General features: G+C 46.4%; 3 protein-coding genes across 5 annotated transcripts in view; 1 reads left to right on the forward strand and 2 right to left on the reverse strand.

Moving 5' to 3' along the window:
* The window catches only part of LOC143766335 (uncharacterized), a 569027-nt gene that overhangs the window by 278553 nt on the left and 266556 nt on the right, over positions 1–23918 (reverse strand).
* Positions 1–23918, forward strand: part of LOC143766378 (uncharacterized) — a 400099-nt gene that overhangs the window by 226794 nt on the left and 149387 nt on the right. The gene's annotated exons all lie outside the window — the stretch shown is intronic.
* LOC143766365 (uncharacterized) lies at positions 5072–22702 on the reverse strand. 4 transcript variants are annotated; one of them, XM_077254006.1, is made up of 8 exons: positions 22646–22702; positions 14076–14257; positions 10291–10438; positions 9877–10056; positions 9670–9793; positions 9491–9588; positions 8457–8547; positions 5072–7238 (listed from the first exon to the last, which is right to left on the reverse strand). In XM_077254006.1, exons 3-8 carry the CDS (start codon positions 10366–10368, stop codon positions 6130–6132), a joined length of 1680 nt encoding a protein of 559 aa, XP_077110121.1. In that variant the 5' UTR covers positions 10369–10438; positions 14076–14257; positions 22646–22702; the 3' UTR covers positions 5072–6129. The 4 variants fall into 4 exon arrangements, with proteins under 4 accessions (XP_077110121.1, XP_077110123.1, XP_077110124.1 ...); XM_077254008.1 differs by having other exon boundaries at positions 5094–7235; positions 22646–22680; XM_077254009.1 differs by having other exon boundaries at positions 5094–7235; positions 22481–22649.

Genomic DNA, 23918 nt, shown 5'->3' on the forward strand with positions numbered 1-23918 from the left:
GAAAATTCGGCACAACGTGGGCAGCGGATGCAGTTTTTCCAACGCATCCGCTGCCCATTCCGGGGAGGAGGGGGCGGAGTTCCGGCCGCGCATGCGCGGTTGGAAATGGCGGATCCGATGTATGAAAAAAACATTCCCTTGAACGTTTTTTCGTGACTACGGTCCGCCAAAACACGACACATCCAGTGCACGACGGACGCGGCGTGTGGCCATACGTCGTGATCCGTTGGCAATACAAGTCTATGGGAAAAAAAAAATGCATCCTGCGGGCACATTTGCAGGATGCGTTTTTTTCCCAAAACTACGCATTGCGACGGAGGCCAAACGACGCAAGTGTGAAAGAGGCCTTAGTGAAACACTACCCGCATGGCAGGTAGCTTGAGGCTTTTCCAGGTGTCACTCCCTCGTGGTGACTCCAGGCTCTGATATGCGGCTGTGGCTTCAGGTGTCAGTTGTGGCCAGGTATCACGAAGAGACTAGGTGGGCGAGAGCTAATAACCCGGGCCCCTGCAATTTCCCTAAGACTAGGGAAATACTGACTGGCCCTCTACCTGAAGTTTACACTGAAGGTGTGCATGTCCATGCCTCGAACCTAACCCTGCCTCCTGATACAACCCTGAGCTGGAAACCTCCGCCCTCCACCCAGTGAATGCAATACACCAATACCCACATTTAGCACAGACAAGGATAAAGGAAAATATACATCACGCTGCAGTCACTCAGGAATACACTATAAATGTGCAGGGCAAAATAAACACAAATATAGGAAGGAGTAAATAAGACAAAGGAAAATACACCACCAGCAACGATACTCCAACGACCAGCTCTCCACTCCAGACCGAGATAACAAATGCGCAAGACAGAAGCTATAATCGGCGACGCCCAATGGTCAGGAGAGCTAATTAAAGGCAATGGGCATGGCCCAGCTTCCAATCCGAGGATAAGGTAAATTAACCCCGGAACACCTAGACAAATCTAGCCGACGCCAATGAGCAAATAGTGGTCAAAAGCGGAACTACCGCTGTGTCGGACGACCTGGTCTGAACAGCGTCCGACATGACACCAGGAGACCTGCAATCTCCTGTCCTCCGGATTTGGCTGCAGGGTATGTAGTTCCCACACAACCACGGACTCTGGTGTCAGCTTTGTTGCGCTCAATCCGGTCTTGAGCTCAGTCACAGCTCCACTCCCAGGCTCTCCTCACATGCTTCCTCTCTCTTCACTGTCTCACACTGAACTCACTAACCCCAACTCTAGGCCAGAACTTATAGCAAAGCTACTTTGAAACCGGGTTTAGAGCTCCCCTTTCTGGTCTGGATTCAGGAAAGGTGTTGTGTGCCAGCGTTTCTGCTAAGGGAATCCCTTCTTGCCACGAGGCATGGTCTCACCCCGTGAGGGAGGCAGTGCCACTGTGGCAACCGGGCTCCTGGGGTGCCACATTAGGGCCTGGTATTAGCTGGGAGGATACCAGGGAAGCTTGTATCTCCTGACGTACTATCCCTTTAATGTCTTCTCTTAAGGAGGGATGTTCCTCCTTCAGAACTTTCTCAATACACTCCTGACATAAGGGTTTCCTATGTGAGGAGGAGAGTTTTTTAGCACATAACGCACATTTGCGGCTAGTGGCTTTACTCCTTGGTGCAGGATCCTTGTCCCTCTGAAAGAGAGAAGGTAGAAAGGACTTCAGTAACTCTACCTGCACCATGGAGGGGACCTAATGTCTGTATACTTACAGGGATTGGAACAGCGCTGGGCTCCAGATGCAGAGAGGGAAGGATCAGACTCCATGCTACCCACAGTTTGTCCTACCTTACCTGAACTTCTGTCCGGGGCTCCTTAATTAGGGTGACTGGCCCAGCGCCTCCCTCCAATCAGAGAGGTTCCTCCCTCGCCTTCCCCAGTTGGTGGAATCCCCCGGTGGAATACATCTGGGTCCTATGTTTGAAGTTCCCGCTGCATTCCACCCTGGAACACAAAACCAGAAGTGACGATCTGATGGCTGGTGTCTGATGTCACTTCCAGCTGCCGGGACCACACCAAGGAAAGCCAGAAGCACGCCTCCCTCGCAGTACATGCCAGCAGGAGCAGGGGGAGATGAGACCCGGAAAGCTCAGAGAGGGCTCCTGCCCGAGAATCCCACAGACTTTAGGGAGGGAAAGACCGACCAATCTCCTGCTGCCTGGCTATGTTAGATGTCTGGTGTCTGCCGCCGTCACAGAGCATCGGGGATGACCTCTTAATCCCTAGAGGGTACAGAAAAAACACTGAGGAATGGAAGTGGTGGGGGGGCTATTTGACATTTTTCGTGTTTCCTCTCCCTATGAGGATGGGATGACATCCTCCTATGTGCTGTCATGGGGGGTTATTAGAGAAATCAAACATTCACATATTTGGATTAACAAAGAAAGAAACACACCGGCGCTCCCAGAGGGATGCACTAGAGAGCTGCAGGTGCCTAAACAGCTACTGTGCTCAATCTGTCATTAGATAACAAAAGGATTCAAAATAAATAAAGACACCGCGCTAACTAGATGTGCATGCAATAAAATGAAAGAAGAAGGTGAACATAGAACTAAAATAATGAAAAGGAGTTGGCAAACGATGGGCGTAACCTGATTGAAAATAATCGTGATCAATAGCAAAATTGTCAGCAATAGCACAATAAGGGTATCACACAGAGTAATTGAATGCTCATATGTAAACATACACAAAACCAGCACGATACCTCCTAGTTACCGCAATCTGTCGATAAGACAGTCTCAGAGGAGATATAAATGTGTGGCGGGTGTATGAATGAATGAATGAAATAAGCAGGCCACACACTTACTGGTGATGGTGTAGTTGCGGTGGAGGTGCTGGCGCTGTGTAAAGCTGAGTCAGAGCAGGATCACCAGCGGTCCGGACATCCAGGGGTAGGCGGACCAAGAGGCAGCGTGGGGCGGCAGAGACACCTGTTAGTGTGGGGAGCGTCCTCCCTAGTCGGTGCCCGACTGCCGCACACCTAGAACGCCGCTGGCCAGCGCACGTGGGCCGGAAGAGAACCGCTACAGAGCGGTGAAGAAAAGGGGGGCGGCCTAATCTGGGTGACGTCACCTAGATAGTAAGGGAAGGAGCAGAGGATGGGTGCCGCACAGGACCAAAACTGCCTACGCGTTTCAAAGGCCTCCGGACCTTCTTCGTCAGGGCTAAAGGTCCCGGTGGTCTTTGTGCTCCTTATATAGACACTAGTGCTCCAGAAAAAAAGCGCACAAAACGCACCTCCATTTGGAAAACTACCATGCTGCCTGCATAATACCAGAATGTAAATGGAAAAGAAATATATATATATATGTATATAATAGTGCACTGTGCATAAAATGGGCCAAATATGCCCTAAACTAAAAAAAAAAAAATCTTTATTAAGTTAAATTAAAAGCACATAAAAACGTTTAAAAAACGGGAACTAGATAAAAAATATATATATGAAGACATGCATAAAAGATGCGGCCCCTATAGACCAAGGGGGGGTAGAACCCAGTAAGCAAGAACTGAGGTGGGGGAGAGATATAATAAATACATAAAACATTTGTGTATGTTTACATATGAGCATTCAATTACTCTGTGTGATACCCTTATTGTGCTATTGCTGACAATTTTGCTATTGATCACGATTATTTTCAATCAGGTTACGCCCATCGTTTGCCAACTCCTTTTCATTGTTTTAGTTCTATGTTCACCTTCTTCTTTCATTTTATTATTTATTTATCTAGTTAGCACGGTGTCCTTATTTATTTTGAAACATATTTGGATTAACCTGATCACTAAACACCAGAATTACTTTTTTTGGTAGCCGCGGTATTGCATTAAAATGCAATGATGGGCGATTAAAAGATCGTATCTGCACCACAATGGAATCATTAAAAAAGTCAAAAAACATTTTTCACCACTTAGATAAAAAAAAGAACCTAGACATGTTTGGTGTCTGTGAACTCATAATAACCTGGATAATCATAAAGGCAGGTCAGTTTTAGCACTTAGTGAATCTAGTAAAAAAGCAAAACAAGTGTGAGATTGCACATTTTTTTTGCAATTTCACCGCACTTGGAATTTTTTTTCCGTTTTCTAGTATACAACATGGTAAAACCAATGGTGCCGTTCAAAAGTACAACTCATCCCACAAAAAACAAGCCCTCACATGGGCACTTATAAAATAAAAAAAAAAAAAGTTATGGCTCTGGAAAGAAGGGGAGCAAAAAACGAAAAACGCTCCAGGGGTTAATATCACCATAATGTAACACAAAGCATGTAAAAGTGTTTGAAAGACAAATTCAATCCAGAAAAAATTCTCAATGCTTATTTGGAGTGTTATATACCACCAGAATGCACGAAAAAGCATGTAATACTCTATGGATAACACTATAGTCTATTTTTTCACCCCCCAAATATTTAACAACGGACTGCAAAGCACTAAGCCCTGCCTAGAGACTGTATTTAGCCACTCCCCCTGTTCATACAACTGTCCCTCCCTAGGCTAAATACAGAATGTATCTGATACAAGCAACAAAGCACAAGATTAACCCTTACAAAGACTGTTAATATGGTGGTTCAGCTTCAGCACCAGTATCAACACTAAAGGACTCTGATTCGTTATACTGTGCACACACAGGCCTGTACAACAACTCTCTTCCTCCAATAAGAACTGTTCCTGAGCTGTGCAATGGCGTTAGTGTGCTGAGCATGGCGGTGCCTGTGCTTTTATAACCCCTGATAATATAATACGGCCAGCCAATAACAGTAATGCCACTACCAAAATGGCTACGACATTACAGTGACTGGCAGGCAATCTCCTGCATGTTTATTGGCTGTGTAGCAGACACCAAACATGCGGAGTGGGGATTCAAATTTCAGATCTGAACAGCAGCTAATACTCACCGAGTATTTCCAAGCACCTAGATACTCAAATGATATCTGCGCATCACCGAGCACATTCGCTCATCCCTAGTAATTACACGACTATCTTATGTTATTGACAAATTGTACAAAAACATATGTAGTGTCTCCCGTCTGAGTTATTTTTGATGATCAACAAAATAAGATTTTCCAGTAATTTATTTTTCACACTCTAGGTATGATAATGGTTCCTCTCTGTGTGGGATTTTTGATGTTTAAAGGGGATGTCCACTTCTTGGACAAACCCTTCTCACTGGAAAGGAAAAGATTTATCCAGCTTCTACTCCATAATTTCAAGACATGTTTAAAATGATGAATGCTTTATTTTTTCAAAATTAAAATTTAGTCATATCCAAAAGTAGTTTTTCCTTCTTGGTTGAAACATGTAGGTAAAATATATTTAGACTAATAGAATACCAAACGCGTATTGAAAGCAATTGCCTTCTTAAATTTGGTTCACTGTCTCCACTTTTGGACATATCAAACAATAAGAGTAAGGCTACTTTCACACATCAGGCACAATCCGGCTAATTTTTCAAAAAACGGATCCGTTGTTTTCTTATACAGTTGTATTAGCGCCGAATTGCACCGGATGGCCTAACGTTTCATCCGTCCAAATTAGTCCAGAGGAACGTTTTTTTCTGTCCAGCAGAAAACTGCACAGCAACTGATCTGGCGAAAAACGTATGACAAGTGAGGTGAAATTAACGAATCCGGCGACCATATCCAGTCATGCATTTTCCATTCTGGAATCTCTCTCTCGGAAAAGGAAATCCAAACTCTATCCCTGGTTTAAATAAATTAAAAAAAACCCCAAAAAACGAATCCAGCAAAAAAACGAATCCGTCGCATCAGTTTCACATTTTGCGCTGGATCCGTTTTTTTAAAAATTCAACGAATCCTGCCTCATGGCAAAAACCTGATGTGTGAAAGTAGCCCAATTCAGAGAGCAGCCGCAGCCTTGGCTTCCTGTTGATGTTCAATACATCCAAAGATAGGAACAGAGAAGCCAGCGCTGATTGGGTGCAGTGCTCATTTTATGCAACAACCTCACATGAGCCCTGGCAACATGAGTGGTAAGACCACTGGAACAGCGCTGGCACAGAAAGGGAGTATGAGTATTTTTTTATATGAAATAGTCCAAACATGAGGAATAACATGAGGATGTCCTAGTGATGGACATCCCCTTTAAGAAATACATTATGAAGACGAAAAAGGCTTCATCCCTATGTGACTTCTTTGGTGTATAACAACATTGAATTTCTGGTTAAAACATTTCCCACATTCTGGACAGGAAAAAGGCTTCTCCCCTGTGTGGGTTCTCTGGTGGTTAACCAAAGCAGATTTCTGATTAAAACATTTCCAACATTCTGAACAGGAAAAAGGCTTCTCCCCTGAGTGGGTTCTCTGGTGCCTAACCAAATCTGATTTCTGATTAAAACATTTCCCACATTCTGAACAGGAAAAAGGCTTCTCCCCTGTGTGTGTTCTCAGGTGGCTATCAAGATGTGCTTTCCGGTTAAAACATTTCCTACATTCTGAACATGAAAACAGCTTCTTCCCTGTGTGGGTTCTTTGGTGATTAACAAGATTGCATTTCTGGTTAAAACATTTCCCACATTCTGGGCAGGAAAAAGGTTTCTCCCCTGTGTGGGTTCTCTGGTGGGTAACCAAAGCCGATTTCTGATTAAAACATTTCCCACATTCTGGACATAAAAAAGGCTTTTCCCCTGTGTGGGTTCTCTGGTGCTTAACTAAATCTGATTTCTGTGTAAAACATTTCCCACATTCTGAACATGAAAATGGCTTCTTCCCCATGTGAGTTCTCTGGTGGCTAACCAAATCTGATTGCTCTGCAAAACATTTTCCACATTCTGAACAAGAAAAAGGCTTCTCCTCTGTGTGGGTTCTTTGGTGTCTAACAAGATGTGACTTGAGTTTAAAACATTTCACACACTTGGAACAAGAAAATCTTTTCTCTGCTGAGTGAATTTTTGGATGTTTAAGAAAAGACTTTTCAATGGGAAACTGGTTTCTATATTCTGAATATGAAAATGGCTTCTTTGATTTAGGAGTATTTACATTTTTAATGACTATTTTGTGACTTTGATTTTCCTTAGTAGTCGGTAATGAATCAGAAGACAGGACCTGTTTCAAAGGATCAGATAACAGATCTTTGCTGAGAAGGGATGATGGTATATCTGGAGTAATGGTATTCACGTCACTTGTATCCTGTGGGATCTCAAGATTATCGGATTTAAAAAATGATGATATAAGTTGTCCCTCTGATCTCCTGGTATAGTCATCTGCTAAGATATAAAACAATTATTATTTTTGAATAAAATATCTTTGAATTTCATTTAACATTTTTACTTAAACTGTCTGTATAGAGGATGAACCAGTAGAGTGTGGTGTTAAATTGTTTGTTCATTCTGCCTCCCAAATATGGAATAAAAAGCCACAAAGAAACGTTATGAAGACAAACATAATACCAATAAAAACTTCTATTCATTAGACAAGTCCCCAGTCATCCCCAGTCAGTAGAAAACAGAGGTTTCCACATTATTAGTGGCTCAAAAGCTCTTGAAAAGCAACATGCCTTCCATAAACCAGTCCACCAACAAAGTGAAATTTCCAACTTGCTTCGGAGCTTTGCTGTGTGACCAAACCACTGAGAGGGGTTGACACACTCAGCTGCTTCCCAAGTTAGACACAGGAACGTTTCTTGTAGTAGATCACCTGCTGGTTTTGTCTGGACAGCATAGACCATAGCAGGGTTTAGCAAAATAAACAGAGCCTTCTGGCATAACAGTAAACCAAAAAAAAAAAGATAACATAAGACAAAGTCCACTTGTCTGAGATATCTGCCTGCTCAGACCACCAGGTGTATGCAGCTCCACCTGGTGCTGCCATTTGGAGACTTGATCTCTCCAAAAACCACAACCCAAACTGACTCTCAAGTCAAGCTATTTAAGCCAGAGCATGTGATGATCACCTGACTGTAACATCATCCCAGGTCCTCTCAGTACATATGCCGGTGACAGCTCTGCAGGTAGAGATATGGTGGGCACCCTCCCATCCACACTGTGGGTGCCCACATCTGTAATTTAGCCCTCCCAACACGTAGTATGCTGGAGGAAAATATCTGTTATTGTACAGAATTCACACTTGGCCCTCACTGCACATTTAATGTTGTTAATTTCCTTCAAGTGATTTTCTAACTTGTCAGCACGTTCTACGTACACTGTCATTTGCATTTGTAGTTTACAGATCTGGGCAGGTAAGAGTCAGCATCTTCTAATTCAAGGGGGTAGGTGAATCCTCCAGGTTGCAAGTTCTATTGAAAAGGATTTCAGAATTTCACAAAGTAATTTTAACATATCCAAATGGAGGAGAATGTTGTGGTCTAGAGTGAAAATGGTGATCACACGATTGTAATACAGCCGGACTATGCCACCGATAAAGCAGCCACAGCCGGTGAGTGAGAGGAATCTGTGATTTCTCTGCATTTAGTGGTTACTACTCACCTGGGTAGTCATATCTAGGAATCTGCTGTTTACACAGCTCATCACCCCTCACATATGTTGCTGTAGTATTAATATTGGTCAGATCTTCCCCCTGAAACAAATATTGTAACAGTCACAGACAGATGGAGAAGTCACATCTATGATCAGCTCTAATCCTGCAAATTTCCACCATTCTCATTACACAAGTATAAAACATGTAATACTTGTAGATAAAACAAGACTGAATACAAGACCTTCACAGCCCTCTACACATCATAGGGGAGATCTCATGACTAGTGTTGAGCGATACCGTCCGATACTTGAAAGTATCGGTAAGTATCGGCCGATACCGGCAAAGTATCGGATCTAATCCGATACCGATACAAGTCAATGGGACACCAAGTATCGGACGGTATCCTGTATGGTTCCCAGGGTCTGAAGGAGAGGAAACTCTCCTTCAGGCCCTGGGATCCATATCAATGTGTAAAAGAAAGAATTAAAATAAAAAATAGGGATATACTCACCTCTCCGACGCAGCCTGGACTTTACCGCCGTAACCGGGAGCCGTTGTACCTAAGAATGCGCGCTTGAAGGGCCTTAGATGACGTCACGGCGTTCTGATTGGTCCGTAGCGGTCGCGTGACCGCTAGCGACCAATCACAAAGCCGTGACGTCACCTAAGGTCTTTCAAGCGCTTGAAATACCTTAGAAGACGTCCGCAGCTTCTGATTGGTCGCGTAGCGGTCGAGTGACCGCTACGGACCAATCAGAGCGCCGTGACGTCATCTAAGGCCCTTCAAGCGCGCATTCTTAGGTACAACGGCTCCCGGTTACGGCGGTAAAGTCCAGGCTGCGTCGGAGAGGTGAGTATATCCCTATTTTTTATTTTAATTCTTTCTTTTACACATTGATATTAATCCCGATACCGATTCCCGATATCACAAAAGTATCGGATCTCGGTATCGGAATTCCGATACCCGCAAGTATCGGCCGATACCCGATACTTGCGGTATCGGAATGCTCAACACTACTCATGACACCTTCTCTCCATCTACCTGATGATCCTGAGGAACATTGGGATCTTCTTGTTTACAATCCTGTGGAAGAAGAGGACGGGGACATCTCTCTGGTGTTGTCCTCTTACTGGATAGATCTGGAGGAAACAAATACAGGTACTGAAATCATTCATAACATACACAATTATAGTCCGTATGTATTTAGTCCTGTCTATTACCTAGAGATGTGAGTGTCTGGGAAGCCTCCATCATGACATCCTTGTACAGATCTTTGTGTCCTTCTAAATACTCACACTCCTCCATGGAGAAATAGACAGCAACATCCTGACACCTTATAGGAACCTGACACATACAATGATACCGTCATCCCCCTGATCCCTTCATAGCGTTACTGTATAATGTCCCAGCATTCCCAGCAGTGTCACCTCTCCAGTCAGCAGCTCAATCATCTTGTAGATGAGTTCTAGGATCTTCTGGTCATTGATGTCTTCATGTTTCTGGGTGTGAGGTGGAGGCCCCGTGATTGGGCTCAGGGGTCTTCCCCATTCCTCAGACACAGGGTCCTGACAGCACTCACTAGAGGTCTTCTTCACTACTGTGTAATCCTGGTAATGGAGAGACATTAATAAATCTCACTATAGATGTTTCCAGAGTCCTCACTTCTCCAGTTCTGTCCAGCTGTTATTCCCATAGATAAGGCTACTTTCACACTAGCGTCGTGCACTGCACGTCGCTATGCGTCGTTTTGTAGAAAACCGCATCCTGCAAAAGTGCTTGCACGACGCTAATGTGAAAGTAGCCTAAGAATGATGTAATGTGACGTCATCTGAATCTCTCACCTCTCCAGTAAGCCGGAAGAGGATCTCTAGGGTGAGGTATAATATCCTCTCCGTCATCTTGTCCCTGTCCATATCCATTCTTGATGGGTAAGTAAAAAAAAAATTCTCTTATATAGATCTTCACTGAGAGGATCCGATATTGTAGAGCCTTGAATGAGAAGATGAGCCGATGTAACATCTTAAAAATCCTCTAATAATACAATTACTGGAGATAATAAAAGAAACATATGAAGAGATACAACATCTACACGTTCTATTCTCTAGTCTTGTATGGACTAGAACACATGTTGAGTTGCTGACTAAGGGCTCATACTAACCTGTGAGAAACTCAGATGAGTCTCGCACGTCAATACCGGGCGCTGCTGCTGGCACTCAGGAGCGGAGCGTGCGGCTGCATGTATTCCTATGCGGCCGCACACTCCGATCTGAGTGCCGGCAGCAGCACCGGGTATTAATATGCGAGACTCATCTGAGTTTCTCGCAGGTGAGCATGAGACCTTAGACATCTCCTCCATGCTCCCAATCACGAGTTATGTTTCTCACTGCATCAGGAACGGATTAGCTGTAGGAATCACAAGTTCGTTAGGACTGACCATGAAATACAGAGACTGGCGGGCACCCAAGAAGCAATGGTATTTTTATTAATTTACAACATACTGCGTTTTTCCCTGACATCTTCTAAGAGAATCTATATATTTTAGGCCACAGACAACAAGCAGTTTCTCCCTTGGAGTCGGCAGCTGAACACATTTCTCATAGACTCATCTTCCATGACGCTAATCCTCGTCACATTCACCGACGCTGGAATCGCCATTAGCAATACTGCAGGAGATATTCATTACACGTGACATGAGAAATAACTACTTCATGATGAAGACGACATCTTATTCTTCTAAAACAGCTCTAGAAACATATTTGGCCAGAGTCGGTCACGGACTCCATCACTGCTGGCCTTCTTTATGAATGTTTCACTTCTTCCCCAGAATGTAATCTTATATCACGTTATGAGCTCATGTCTGATTCACACACAGAAGTTTAAGGCTTTTATAAAAGCTTTTATTTTTAGAACATCAAGACAGGAGATATTTGATGCCAATATCTGCAAGTAATGTTTTTTTCCTTGTGGAAATGATGTGGGTTTTTTTTTAGCATTTTCTTGTAGGCTTCCATATATTAGATGAAAAACACCCCCCCCCCCCCCCCTCAAAAAAAAAAAAAAAATGGGGATGGCGGTATTATGGGAACATTATACTGTGTTTGGGGGCCAGAATCGAACACAATACTATTAGCATAACATGTTTTCTAAACAACAAAAAACCTGCCGTTGTAGTTCTGCAGCACATAGGCATTGAATCCTGGATGAGAGGCTTCCCTGCTGTCCTAAAATAGTGTCCCTCTCCCTATGGACCAGACACTGAATGTCATTGAAACAGTTATTCAAAACTTTTAACTCTCTCCTCCGTCCACCGCTGCTGCCCCCTCCAACCTCCTTTATCTCTGCTGGGGACTTTGCCACACACTTCAAAAATAAGATCGACCAAACAAGGCAAGTCTTTATTGTTCAACCACCACAACCCCTTTGTATACCAGACCAATGCCCTTCCCCATAACCTCCCTCTCCAACATCACTGAAGGCCAGCTTAGGCTACTTTCACACTAGCGTCGTTTGGCCTCCGTCGCAATGCGTCGTTTTGGAGAAAAAACGCATCCTGCAAAAGTGCTTGCAGGATGCGTTTTTTCTCCATTGACTTGCATTAGTGACGGATTGCCACATGTCGCATCCGTCGTGCGACGGATGCATCGTGTTTTGGCGGACCGCCGGCACAAAAAAAACGCTACATGTAAGTTTTTTTTGTGCGTCGTGTCCGCCATTTCCGACCGCGCATGCGCGGCCAGAACTCCGCCCCCTTCTCCCCGGACCTTACAATGGGGCAGCGGATGCGTTGAAAAACTGCATCCGCTGCCCCCGTTGTGCGGCGCTTTCAACGCTAGCGTCGTTGCGTCCTGGATCCCCTCATACCTTTCCAACAGCACATTCAGCGTCTCCCACTCCCAACACTATCTCCTCATCCCACCCTCTCTGTTGGAGTCCCCCAAGGCTCTGTTCTAGGACCCCTACTCTTCTCAATCTATACACTTGGCCTGGGACAACTCAAAGTTCCATGGATTCCAGTACCACCTTTATGCTGATGACATTCAGATCTACCTCTCTGGCCAAGGCGTCACCTATATGCGGTCCAGAATCCTAGAGTGTCTTTCTCCTCTCGCTTCTTCAAACTCAATGTGGACAAAACCGAACTAATTATCTTTCCTCCATCTCACAGATCTTCCTTACCTCATCTATCACAATAAATGACATCACGCTTTCCCTGTACCGAAATTCCTCTGCCTCCGAGTAATCCTCGACTCTGCCCTGTCCTTCAAACTGCACATCCAAACTCTCGCCACTTCTTATTGCCTCGAGCTCAAATATATTTCCAAAATCCGTCCTTAACTCAACTCTCAATCTACTAAAATGCTTGTGCATGCCCTCATCATGTCTTTCGCCTCAACTACTGCAACATCCTTTTCTGTGGCCTCTCTGCTACCACTCTCGCACCTCTCCAGTCCATCCTTAAGGCTACGTTCACATTTGCGTTGTTGGGCGCAGCGTCGTCGACGCATACCGACGTATGCTTCATGCGCCCCTATCTTTAACATGGGGGGCGCATGGACATGCGCCGGTATGCGTTGTACTGCGTTTTACGACGCATGCGTCATATAGACACACAAAACAGGGCGCAGGGGACGCTACTTGTAGCGTTTTCCCTGCGCCAAAAGTCCCGATCTGTAGGATCTTATGACAACACATGCGTCGCAAAACGCTGCGTTGTGTACATGCGTTGTTGGTTGCATCGCAACAACGCAAATGTGAACGTAGCGTAACTCTGCTGCCCGACAAATTAATTTCTCTCCTCACTACTCATCCACTTCTCCCCTCTGCAAATCTCTTCACTGGCTCCCATTCCCTCAGCGTATCCAATTCAAATGACTAATACTGACCTACAAAGCCATCCACAACCTGTCTCCTCCATATATCTCTGACCTAATCTCCCGATATCTTCCCTCACGTAATCTCCGGTCCTCCCAAGACCTCCTTCTCTCCTCCACACTTATTTGCTCCTCACCTAATGGCCTCCAAGACTTTTTCCATATATATGCCCCATCCTCTGGAATTCTGTGCCCCAACACGTCTGACTATCAAACACATTTGGATCCTTCACATGGAACCTGAAAACCCATCTCTTCAAGAAAGCTTACAGCCTGCAATGACCCCGCTGCCTCTTCACCACTAGCAAATCACCAACACCGGAGCTGCTGCAACCCCCCAACCTACTGTCTCCTTCCCCACCATCCTGCAGAATGTAAGCCCGCAAGGGCAGGGTCCTCTCCCCTCTGTATCAGTGTCATTGTTAGTTTGCTTACTGTAAGTGATTTGTAATTTGTATGTAACCCCTTCTTATGTACAGCACCATGGAATCAATGGTGCTATATAAATAAATAATAATAAATATAACATTTATAACAACCCCACAATTTGTGAATATTTAGGGTAAATCGATGTCTCACCATTGGATTAGAGCTGATACTATGAAGATAAAGTGACTAAACAGACTTTCTGTCACATCCATAAAGGGGCACTTTTCTGCATTTGTCAGAACTGTCTGAGGATTATTAGAGGTGATAGTTCCCTACCCCCCCCCCCCCCAATTAGAAGGGACACCTGTGGATATTGGGGTCTTTACCTGCTACAGTTCTGGTGGGATTTACTCCGTAAAGTGCTGGAATCACTTTCTCCCAAAGGGTTAAATGCCGTCTGTAACTTCAATGTCTTTCTATTAAGCTTCTTCTCTCAACTTTCTTCCTCAGTTTTCTGCCGTATTTCTATTACTTTCCGGAATCAGGAGTGTATTAAGTCCTATAGAAACTGCGGAGAAACTAAGAGTTAGTCATACCGGTAGCGGTATTTCCAGGAGTCCATCATGACAGCACCACAAGGAGGTTGCTCTTCATATCCTTGATAGGGACAGGAACACAGAAGAGGTTAAATAGCCCCTCCCCACCTCCATCCTTCAGTGATTTTACAAAGTACCACACCAGGATAGATACAACACAATTTTATTGAACTTCCTCTTTATACATGTTTATATCACACATCAGACAGGAGTTCAAGGGAGGGTAAATAATGGGTGCTTTCATGATGGACTCCTGGAAATACCGTTACCGGTATGACTAACTCTTAGTTTCCAGGTCGTCCCTCATGACAGCACCACAAGGAGAAATACCAAATAACTCCTATTTAGGGCGGGATTACCGCTTGGAGGACCTTCCTCCCAAAGCCGGTTTGTTGATTTGACAGAACGTCTAGTTTGTAATGTCTACAAAAGGTATTTGAGCTAGACCAAGTTGCCGCCCGGCAAATTTGGTCCATGGATGCACCCGCGCTCTCTGCCCAAGAAGCAGATATTGCTCTCAGAGAGTGGGCTTTTAGATGTTCTGGAGGGGATTCAACGGCTGAAGTATACGCAGCGCAAATGGTAGATTTACTCCATCTGGCTAGAGTCGCTTTTGAGGCTTTTTTGCCTCTATTCTTCCCCGACATCTGGATAAAGAGGTTTGGATCAATTCTCCAGCCATCTGTAAGTTTTAGATAATGCAATACTGTTCTCTTAACATCCAGGGAATGGAGAAAACGTTCTTTATCATTGTTGAAGTTCTGACAGAACGTAGGCAAGATTATTTCCTGGCTTCTGTGAAAGTCCGTCACAACTTTTGGAAGAAACGAAGGATTCAACATTAGAACGATGCAATCTTCTTGTATCTTCAAGTATGGATCTGTTATGGACAGGGCTTGAATTTCACCTATTCGCCTTGCTGACGTTATTGCGACCAGGAAGACAGTCTTGAATGTTACATACTTTAGGTCTGCCTGATCAAGTGGCTCGTATGGAGCTTTTCGTAATTCATTTAGTACCAATGTGAGGTTCCATGAGGGTACTGAACTTCTTATTGTCGGTCTGATACTATCATGTCGGACGCTGTTCATACCAGGGCATTCGACAGACAGCGGTAATTCCGCTTTTGTCCACTATGTGCTCAGTGGTGTCGGCTGGATTTTATCTAGCTGGTCCGGGGTTAATTTAGCTGGTGCTCGGATTGGAAGCTGGGCCACGCCCACTGCCTTTAAATAGTTCTTCCGAACATTGGGCGTCGCCGATTATAGCTTCTGTCTAGTGCGTGGTTATCTCGGTCTGGAGTGGTGAGCTAGGAGTTGGAGTATCGCATCTGGTGGTGTATTTCCCGTTGTCTTATTTACTCCTTCCTATATTTGTATTTATTTTGCCCTGCGCATTTATAGTGTATTCCTGAGTGACTGCGGCGTGGTGTATATTTTCCGTTATCCTTGTCTGTGCTAACTGTGGGTATTGGTGTATTATCTTTTCACTGGGTGGTGGGCGGTGGTTTCAGCCTAGGGTTGAAACAGGAGACAGGGTGAGGGTCGAGGCCTAGACATGCACACCATCAGTGTAAACTCTAGGTAGAGGGTCAGTCAGGATTTCCCTAGTCTGAGGGAAATTGCAGGGGCCCGGGTTATTAGCTCTTGCCAACCTAGTCTCCCCGTGACAGATACGTTGCGTAGCTTTGATGTATCTCATTATCCAGGGATGATTCGCTAGTGGATAATCATAAAAGGCACTTAACGCTGAGATTAGTACCTTTAGCGTACTAGGCCTCAAGCCCATATCAAAGCCTGTTTGGAGAAAATTTAAGATTTGAGGAATATCTGGTTCTTGGAGAAAGGATATTGGAGTATTGGTCTGAACACAAAATTTCTTCTAAATTTTTTGGTATATAGCCGAGGTTACCAGCTTTCTGCTTTTTTTCATGGTTGAGATGACCGACTCCGACAGTCCTTTGATCTCAAGATTTCCTTTTCAAGATGCATGCTGAGAGTTGTAGCTTTTTTAGATTTTGATGGACCAGCGGTCGCTGCGTTAGAAGATCCCACCTCAGTGGTAGTAGCACTGGGTCTTCCACCGCCATCCACTTCAGCAGAGGAAACCTGCTTCTTTTGGGCCAATATGGCACTATCAGGATCACTACCGCTAGACTCTCCTGAATTTTCCTCAAAACTCTGGAAATTAGAGCTAGTGGAGGGAACGTGTATGCAAGTTCCATGTCCCAATGTTGAGCCAAGGCATCTATGCCAGTTGGATTGTCTCCTGGATTTAATGAGAAGAATTCTTTCGTTTTTGTATTGTCCTTTGTGGCAAATAAATCTACTTGCGGAGTGCCCCATTGTTGAATTTGCTGAGCAAAGACTTCTCCGTTTAGAGACCACTCTGTCGGCTGCAACTTCTCTCTGCTGAGAAAGTCCGCTATTTGGTTTTGTGAACCTTTTAGATGTACCGCTGTGATGGACTTCACTGTATCCTCCGCCCAGGAGAATATTGCTTCTGCTAGCGCTTGAAGTGGACGGTGCCTCGGTCCTCCCTGATGCAGGAAAAAGGCTACCGTGGTCGAGTTGTCTGAGAAGACTCAGATGTGGTGTCCCTGCATCTCGTGTTGGCACCTCTTTAGTGCTTCCCAGACTGCTCTGAGTTCCCTGTAATTGGAGGAACTGTCATGTACCGATGGTGGCCATGTCCCCTGAAGGTATCGTCCTTCTATGTGGGCTCCCCAACCCCTTGAGCTTGCATCGGTTGTTATGTTTACACATGGAGATATATTCCATGGCTTTCCTCTTTTGAGGTTTTTTACGTCGATCCACCATGAAAGGGACTGTTTTACCTCACTGGATAACCGCATCCTATTGTCTAACGAATTTTCCTTTCCGTTCCATACCGAAAAAATTTCCCTTTGAAGCGTTCTGGAGCGAAACTGGCTCCACTGTACACTGGGAATGCATGAGGTCATCAGTCCTAGAATCCTCATAGCTTTCCTGATGGAAATGTATTTCCGTTTTTTTATCGTTTGAAGTTCTTTTTTGATTGACCGTTGCTTTTGGTCTGGTAGGAAGGAGTATTCCAGTTCGGAATTTAGTAGTACGCCCAGAAATATTTTCTGTGTTTCTGGTTCGAGACTCGACTGTTATGAATTTATTACCCACCCCAGATGCTTCAGGAGTGACATGGTAACTCTTAAGGATTCTTCCATCTGTTGGGATGAATCTGCTACCAGCAACAGATCATCCAGGTAGGGTGCGATGAGAATTTATTTTTCTCTTAAATGGGCCATGACCTCCGTCATGAGTTTTGTGAATATCCTTGGGGCAGAGGACAGACCGAATGGTAGACACTGAAACTGGAAATGAAGTATCCTCTTGCGGTTTCTTATTGCAAATCTGAGGAATTTTTGATGTGAGGGATGGATGGGAACATGATAGTATGCATGTTTGAGATCTAGCGTGCACGTTACCGAATTCTTTTTTATTAACGGTATAATTGATATGAGAGGTTCCATCTTGAAGCGTTTGTACGCCACCCATTTGTTTAATGGTTTTAAGTTTATTATTGTACGGTATTCTCCGCTTGTTTTTTTTTTTATGGAGAACAGACTGGAGTAATGCCCCTGAAAATGCTGATGATGGGGTACCGGTATTATGACCTGTAACTCTAAGAGTTCCTGTATGTCTGTTAGCAGTCTTTGATGTACTGCTGACGACTCCGTCTGTGTCAAACAGAATCTCTTGGGGGTAGATGAGTAAACTCTATCTTGTACCCCTGTGCAACTGTCTCTAGAATCCACTGATTCCGAGTAATGTTCTGCCATCCTTCTAGGAAGTATTGTAGTCTTCCTCCTATATTGTTGGCGTCATTGTTTGCTGGGTCCTGATGACTGGTCTTGAAAGGAACCTCTTCCTCTGCCCCCTTTAGGGTAGCTCCATCTGCCGGACTTCCCTGTCCCTCTGTAGTCCTGTCTTGGGTGGGAGCGAGTTTTGCAAAAGAATTGTGTCTTCTTTGGGTTCTCTTCAGGGAAGCCTTTTTTCTTATCGGACGCCTTCTCGAGTAGCTCATCAAGAACTGGACCAAAGACGTGAGATCCTGAGAATGGAATCGAACACAGCTTGTTTTTTGATTGGGTATCTCCCGCCCATGATCTTAGCCATAAGGCCCTTCTTGCTGCGTTTGACAGTGCATTGTTTCTGGCAGCAAAACGCACTGATTCTGCTTAAGCGTCCGCCATGAAATCAGTCGCCATTTTCAACACTGAAAGATTTCAGGATCTCCTCCCTCGGAGTTCTGTCTGTAATATGACTCTCCAGCTCGTCTACCCAAAGACTCATGGACCTTGCTACAGAGGTAGCCGCTATATTAGTTTTTATAATGGCGGCTGACGACTCCCAGGCTTTTTTGAGAAGATCTTCTGACCTCTTATCCATCGGGTCCTTTAATCCTGATGAGTCCTCAAAGGGAATAGCCGTTTTTCTTGTGACCTTGGCCACAGGAATATCAATTTTTCGAACCGATTCCCAGACCTTAGTTTCTTCTGGATCAAAGGGAAGACGGTACTTGAAGTCTCTCGGGACTACTATTTTTTTCCCACCTCTTCCCACTCTTCCATTATAATAGCTGTTATGTGGTTATTGACCGGAAAAACTCTATTTCTGCGAGTTCTTAGGCCCCCGAACATTTCATCTTGAACTGATAGTGGCTCTGACGAGTCCTCTATCTTCATGGTGCTCCTAACTGCTTTCAGCAGCACATCCGTATTTTCAGACGAAAACAGGTATCTCTTCCGTTCTTCTGGAAACACCGCCGATGGACCCTGTTCCTCTGAGCCCAGATCGGAATACGCCGAGACCTCTCCTTACTCAGAACTTAGGTCCATGTCCCATCTGGGCCTTTTGGGTCGCAGAGACTGGGGTGGCACCATTGTAGACACCGTAGCTTGGACTTCGTCTCGAATCATGGTTTTTATATTATCTAATAACGAAGCCTGTTAGTCTTTTAGAAGTTTAGCGATGCATTTTTCGCATAACTTCTTTTTATAGCCATCTGGGAGCTTGGTGGTGCATAACGGACATCTGATGGTCCTTTTCTTTACAGTTGACCTTTCAGGAATGTCCTTATCCTGTAAATGTAAAGGAGACCCCTGTAGCTACAGATCTAGGGTACTGTAATGTCTCCCATACCACATACTACTCACATGGTCCGTGGGTGGCTCTAAGGATTGGACGTCTGGACGACTAGCACCTTCCATCTTACTGAGTCAAGTGTGCTGTCAGTTGTCCATCATTAAGTAGTCAGTCTTACCCAGCTTCAAGACATCCGATTCGTCCTCCTTCAGAGCTCAGCTGCTGGCCTCGGTGATTACAGGTCCCCAGCTGTACTGCGCATGCGTCATCCGGAACGCACGCCGACCAGCTTGGGACCAAGATCCTGGCGCAAAATCCGGTGCTGTTCCGGTCTCTGTTTCCTCCCCCAGCCGGACCACGGGAATCCGGCCATGCCCCCCGGAAGTCACCTCCGACCAGAGCGCCAGACTGGAAGTCCGGGGAACGACGCCAGCACCAGCCACACGTGGAGCCGAGGGAGCGCCGGACACCGCAGCAGCAGCTGCTGTCTCAGAGCCCCTTTTGTGAGGGGATGAGGCAGCCCGTGGGAGCACCCAGCTCTACCTAGTAACGGAGGGATCTCCGTCGGTGTCCTGCGACTTGGGGAGTCTCCAGACTCTCGCGACCAGAGCCCCCTCCAGGAGGATGGGACCGCACTCAGGAGCTCCGGCTCAACCGAGACCTGACTTCGAATCCGGTAACCCTGATCTTCCAGAGATCTCTCTCCTGCCTCTGTCCCTGATAGAGACAGGAAAAACACTGAAGGGTGGAGGTGGGGAGGGGCTATTTAACCTCTTCTGTGTTCCTGTCCCTATCAAGGATATGAAGAGCAACCTCCTTGTGGTGCTGTCATGAGGGACGACCTGGAAAGAATCATTTCTAATTCTGTGTTTCCAGGATTCTTCTTGTGGGAATTGGCTGCGATATCCCCTGTGCAATATATTTCTAGTAATAATGCGCCAGTAATGGGGAAACTCCACATCCCTCCACCAGCAGAGCCGCACTCCACATAGAGAATAATGGAGCCTCCAGCACCGACCTGCACCCGCAGAGCCGCACTCCACATAGAGAATAATTGGGCCTCCAGCACCGACCTCCACCCGCAGAGGCACACTCCACATAGAGAATAATGGAGCCTCCAACACTGACCTCAACCCACAGAGCCGCACTCCACATAGAGAATAATGGAGCCTCCAGCACCGACCACCCGCACTCCACATAGAGAATAATGGGGCCTCCAGCACCGACCTCCACCCACAGAGCAGCACTCCACATAGAGAATAATGGAGCCTCCAGCACCGACCTCCACCCGCAGAGCCGCACTCTACATAGAGAATAATGAAGCATTGAGCAACGACCTCCACCTGCAGAGCCGCACTCCTCATAGAGAATAATGGAGGCTCCAGCACCGACCTCCACCCGCAGAGCCGCACTCCTCATAGAGAATAATGGAGGCTCCAGCACCGACCTCCACCCGCAGAGCCGCACTCCACATAGAGAATAATGGAGCCTCCAGCACCGACCTCCACCCGCAGAGCCGCACTCCACATAGAGAATAATGGAGCCTCCAGCACCGACCTCCACCCGCAGAGCCACACTCCACATAGAGAATAATGGAGCCTCCAGCACCGACCTCCACCCGCAGAGCCGCACTCCACATAGAGAATAATGGAGCCTCCAGCACCGACCTCCACCCGCAGAGCCGCACTCCACATAGAGAATAATGGAGCCTCCAGCACCTACCTCCACCTGCAGAGCCGCACTCCACATAGAGAATAATGGAGCCTCCAGCACCGACCTCCACCCGCAGAGCCGCACTCCACATAGAGAATAATGAAGCATTGAGCAACGACCTCCACCTGCAGAGCCGCACTCCACAGAGAATAATGGAGCCTCCAGCACCGACCTCCACCCGCAGAGCCGCACTCCACATAGAGAATAATGGGGCCTCCAGCACCGACCTCCACCCGCAGAGCAGCACTCCACATAGAGAATAATGGAGCCTCCAGCAGCTACCTCCACCCGCAGAGCCGCACTCCACATAGAGAATAATGGAGCCTCCAGCAGCTACCTCCACCCGCAGAGCTGCACTCCACATAGAGAATAATGGAGCCTCCAGCACCGACCTCCACATAGAGAATAATGAAGCCTTCAGCACCGACCTCCACCCGCAGAGCCACACACCACATAGAGAATAATGGAGCCTCCAGCACCGACCTCCACCCACAGAGCAGCACTCCACATAGAGAATAATGGGGCCTCCAGCACCGACCTCCACCCGCAGAGCCGCACTCCACATAGAGAATAATGAAGCATTGAGCAACGACCTCCACCTGCAGAGCCGCACTCCACAGAGAATAATGGAGCCTCCAGCACCGACCTCCACCCGCAGAGCCGCACTCCTCATAGAGAATAATGGAGCCTCCAGCACCTACCTCCACCCGCAGAGCCGCACTCCTCATAGAGAATAATGGAGGCTCCAGCACCGACCTCCACCCGCAGAGCCGCACTCCTCATAGAGAATAATGGAGCCTCCAGCACCTACCTCCACCCGCAGAGCCGCACTCCACATAGAGAATAATGGAGCCTCCAGCACCGACCTCCACCCGCAGAGCCGCACTCCACATAGAGAATAATGGAGCCTCCAGCACCGACCTCCACCCGCAGAGCCACACTCCACATAGAGAATAATGGAGCCTCCAGCACCGACCTCCACCCGCAGAGCCGCACTCCACATAGAGAATAATGGAGCCTCCAGCACCGACCTCCACCCGCAGAGCCGCACTCCACATAGAGAATAATGGAGCCTCCAGCACCTACCTCCACCTGCAGAGCCGCACTCCACATAGAGAATAATGGAGCCTCCAGCACCGACCTCCACCCGCAGAGCCGCACTCCACATAGAGAATAATGAAGCATTGAGCAACGACCTCCACCTGCAGAGCCGCACTCCACAGAGAATAATGGAGCCTCCAGCACCTACCTCCACCCGCAGAGCCGCACTCCTCATAGAGAATAATGGAGGCTCCAGCACCGACCTCCACCCGCAGAGCCGCACTCCTCATAGAGAATAATGGAGCCTCCAGCACCTACCTCCACCCGCAGAGCCGCACTCCACATAGAGAATAATGGAGCCTCCAGCACCGACCTCCACCCGCAGAGCCACACTCCACATAGAGAATAATGGAGCCTCCAGCACCGACCTCCACCCGCAGAGCCGCACTCCACATAGAGAATAATGGAGCCTCCAGCACCTACCTCCACCTGCAGAGCCGCACTCCACATATATGGCTGCTCTGTGCGCACAGGACCTGTGATGAGGTCACAGGAGGGGAGGAGTCAGAGGTCACATGATCAGGGGCCTCAGTGTATGCAGGACTCTGCTGTGCTGGTTGTCATGGTGCTGGATGAGGGGAAGTTTATGTGTGGGGTCAGGAGGGGTTTACAGCGTGGATGTAGCAGAGCCGTGTGTGTACAAGGTGTAAATGAACCCAGTTACAAAGAAAACCTATTAAAAGATATAATTTTATTAATGTAAAAATAAAGAAATATATATGTATAAAAGACAAATATGTCAATCAAAGGTAGCCATAAGATGGAGCCACAGGATATAATAGTAAACAAGTGAAATAAATATACACAGACTATATCCCATATACAAAAGTGAAGTCAACAGAGAATGATTATCACACAGGTGCAATTTGAAAAAAACAAAACATTCATAGAGTGTAACAAAAAAGTGAATAAAACATCAGCACACTGTGGGGTTAAAATAAATACGATTAGTGTGCTGTGGCGCCAACCTGTCCCTACGCACGTTTCAGTAGTGTAAGCCTGGCCCTAACCAAAACCCCAACCCTAGCCCTCACTCCTATCCTAACCCTAGCCCCAACCATAACCCTAATGTAAAAAAATAGTTTTTGTTAGTTTATTTTTACCTAAGGGGTGATAAAGGTGGAGCGCCTCCAGACGCAGGGCCGCGGGGTACTCGGTACCGGGCTTCTCTATCTCAGTTCTGGGGTTGTCACGGTGGCTAGACCCGGTCCGTTACCCTGCTAAGGGACGTCCAGTGAGAGGTGTAGGTGATGGTGCGTAGTGCGGGTCGCGATGAATAACGAGGACACAGGGTTGCAGTCTCTCTACCTCTTTACTGAAGGCTTCGGCATCCGCAATCCAGAGCACTGCTAACAGGGCTGGCTGAGACCGGCCGGTCCGAAGGCACATCCAGAGTTTCCTTCACAGGTGGAAATCAGTCTCTGCCTTCTAGTGCCTGTGTGTTGTAGTACCTCCCTGCTGAGCACCACGGGATAGTCCTCACAACTGTCGTGTATATTTCTATTCTCTCTCTCTTCGTCCCCCAGATGATATGGCTAGGACGCAGCCGTATGACGGGGTATTCCTGGAGCTATTTTATAGGGACCCTAGGGACGCCCCTCTCCCACAGTTTGCCTTCGTTGTCTTCGTTAGGTATAATGGTGAGACAGCCAACCTATAGTTAACTGCCCGGCCGTAGTTTAAAGTAATGCGTTGA

This window comes from Ranitomeya variabilis, chromosome 4 (genome assembly GCF_051348905.1).
Source record: "Ranitomeya variabilis isolate aRanVar5 chromosome 4, aRanVar5.hap1, whole genome shotgun sequence".
NCBI classification, from domain to species: Eukaryota; Metazoa; Chordata; class Amphibia; order Anura; family Dendrobatidae; genus Ranitomeya; species Ranitomeya variabilis.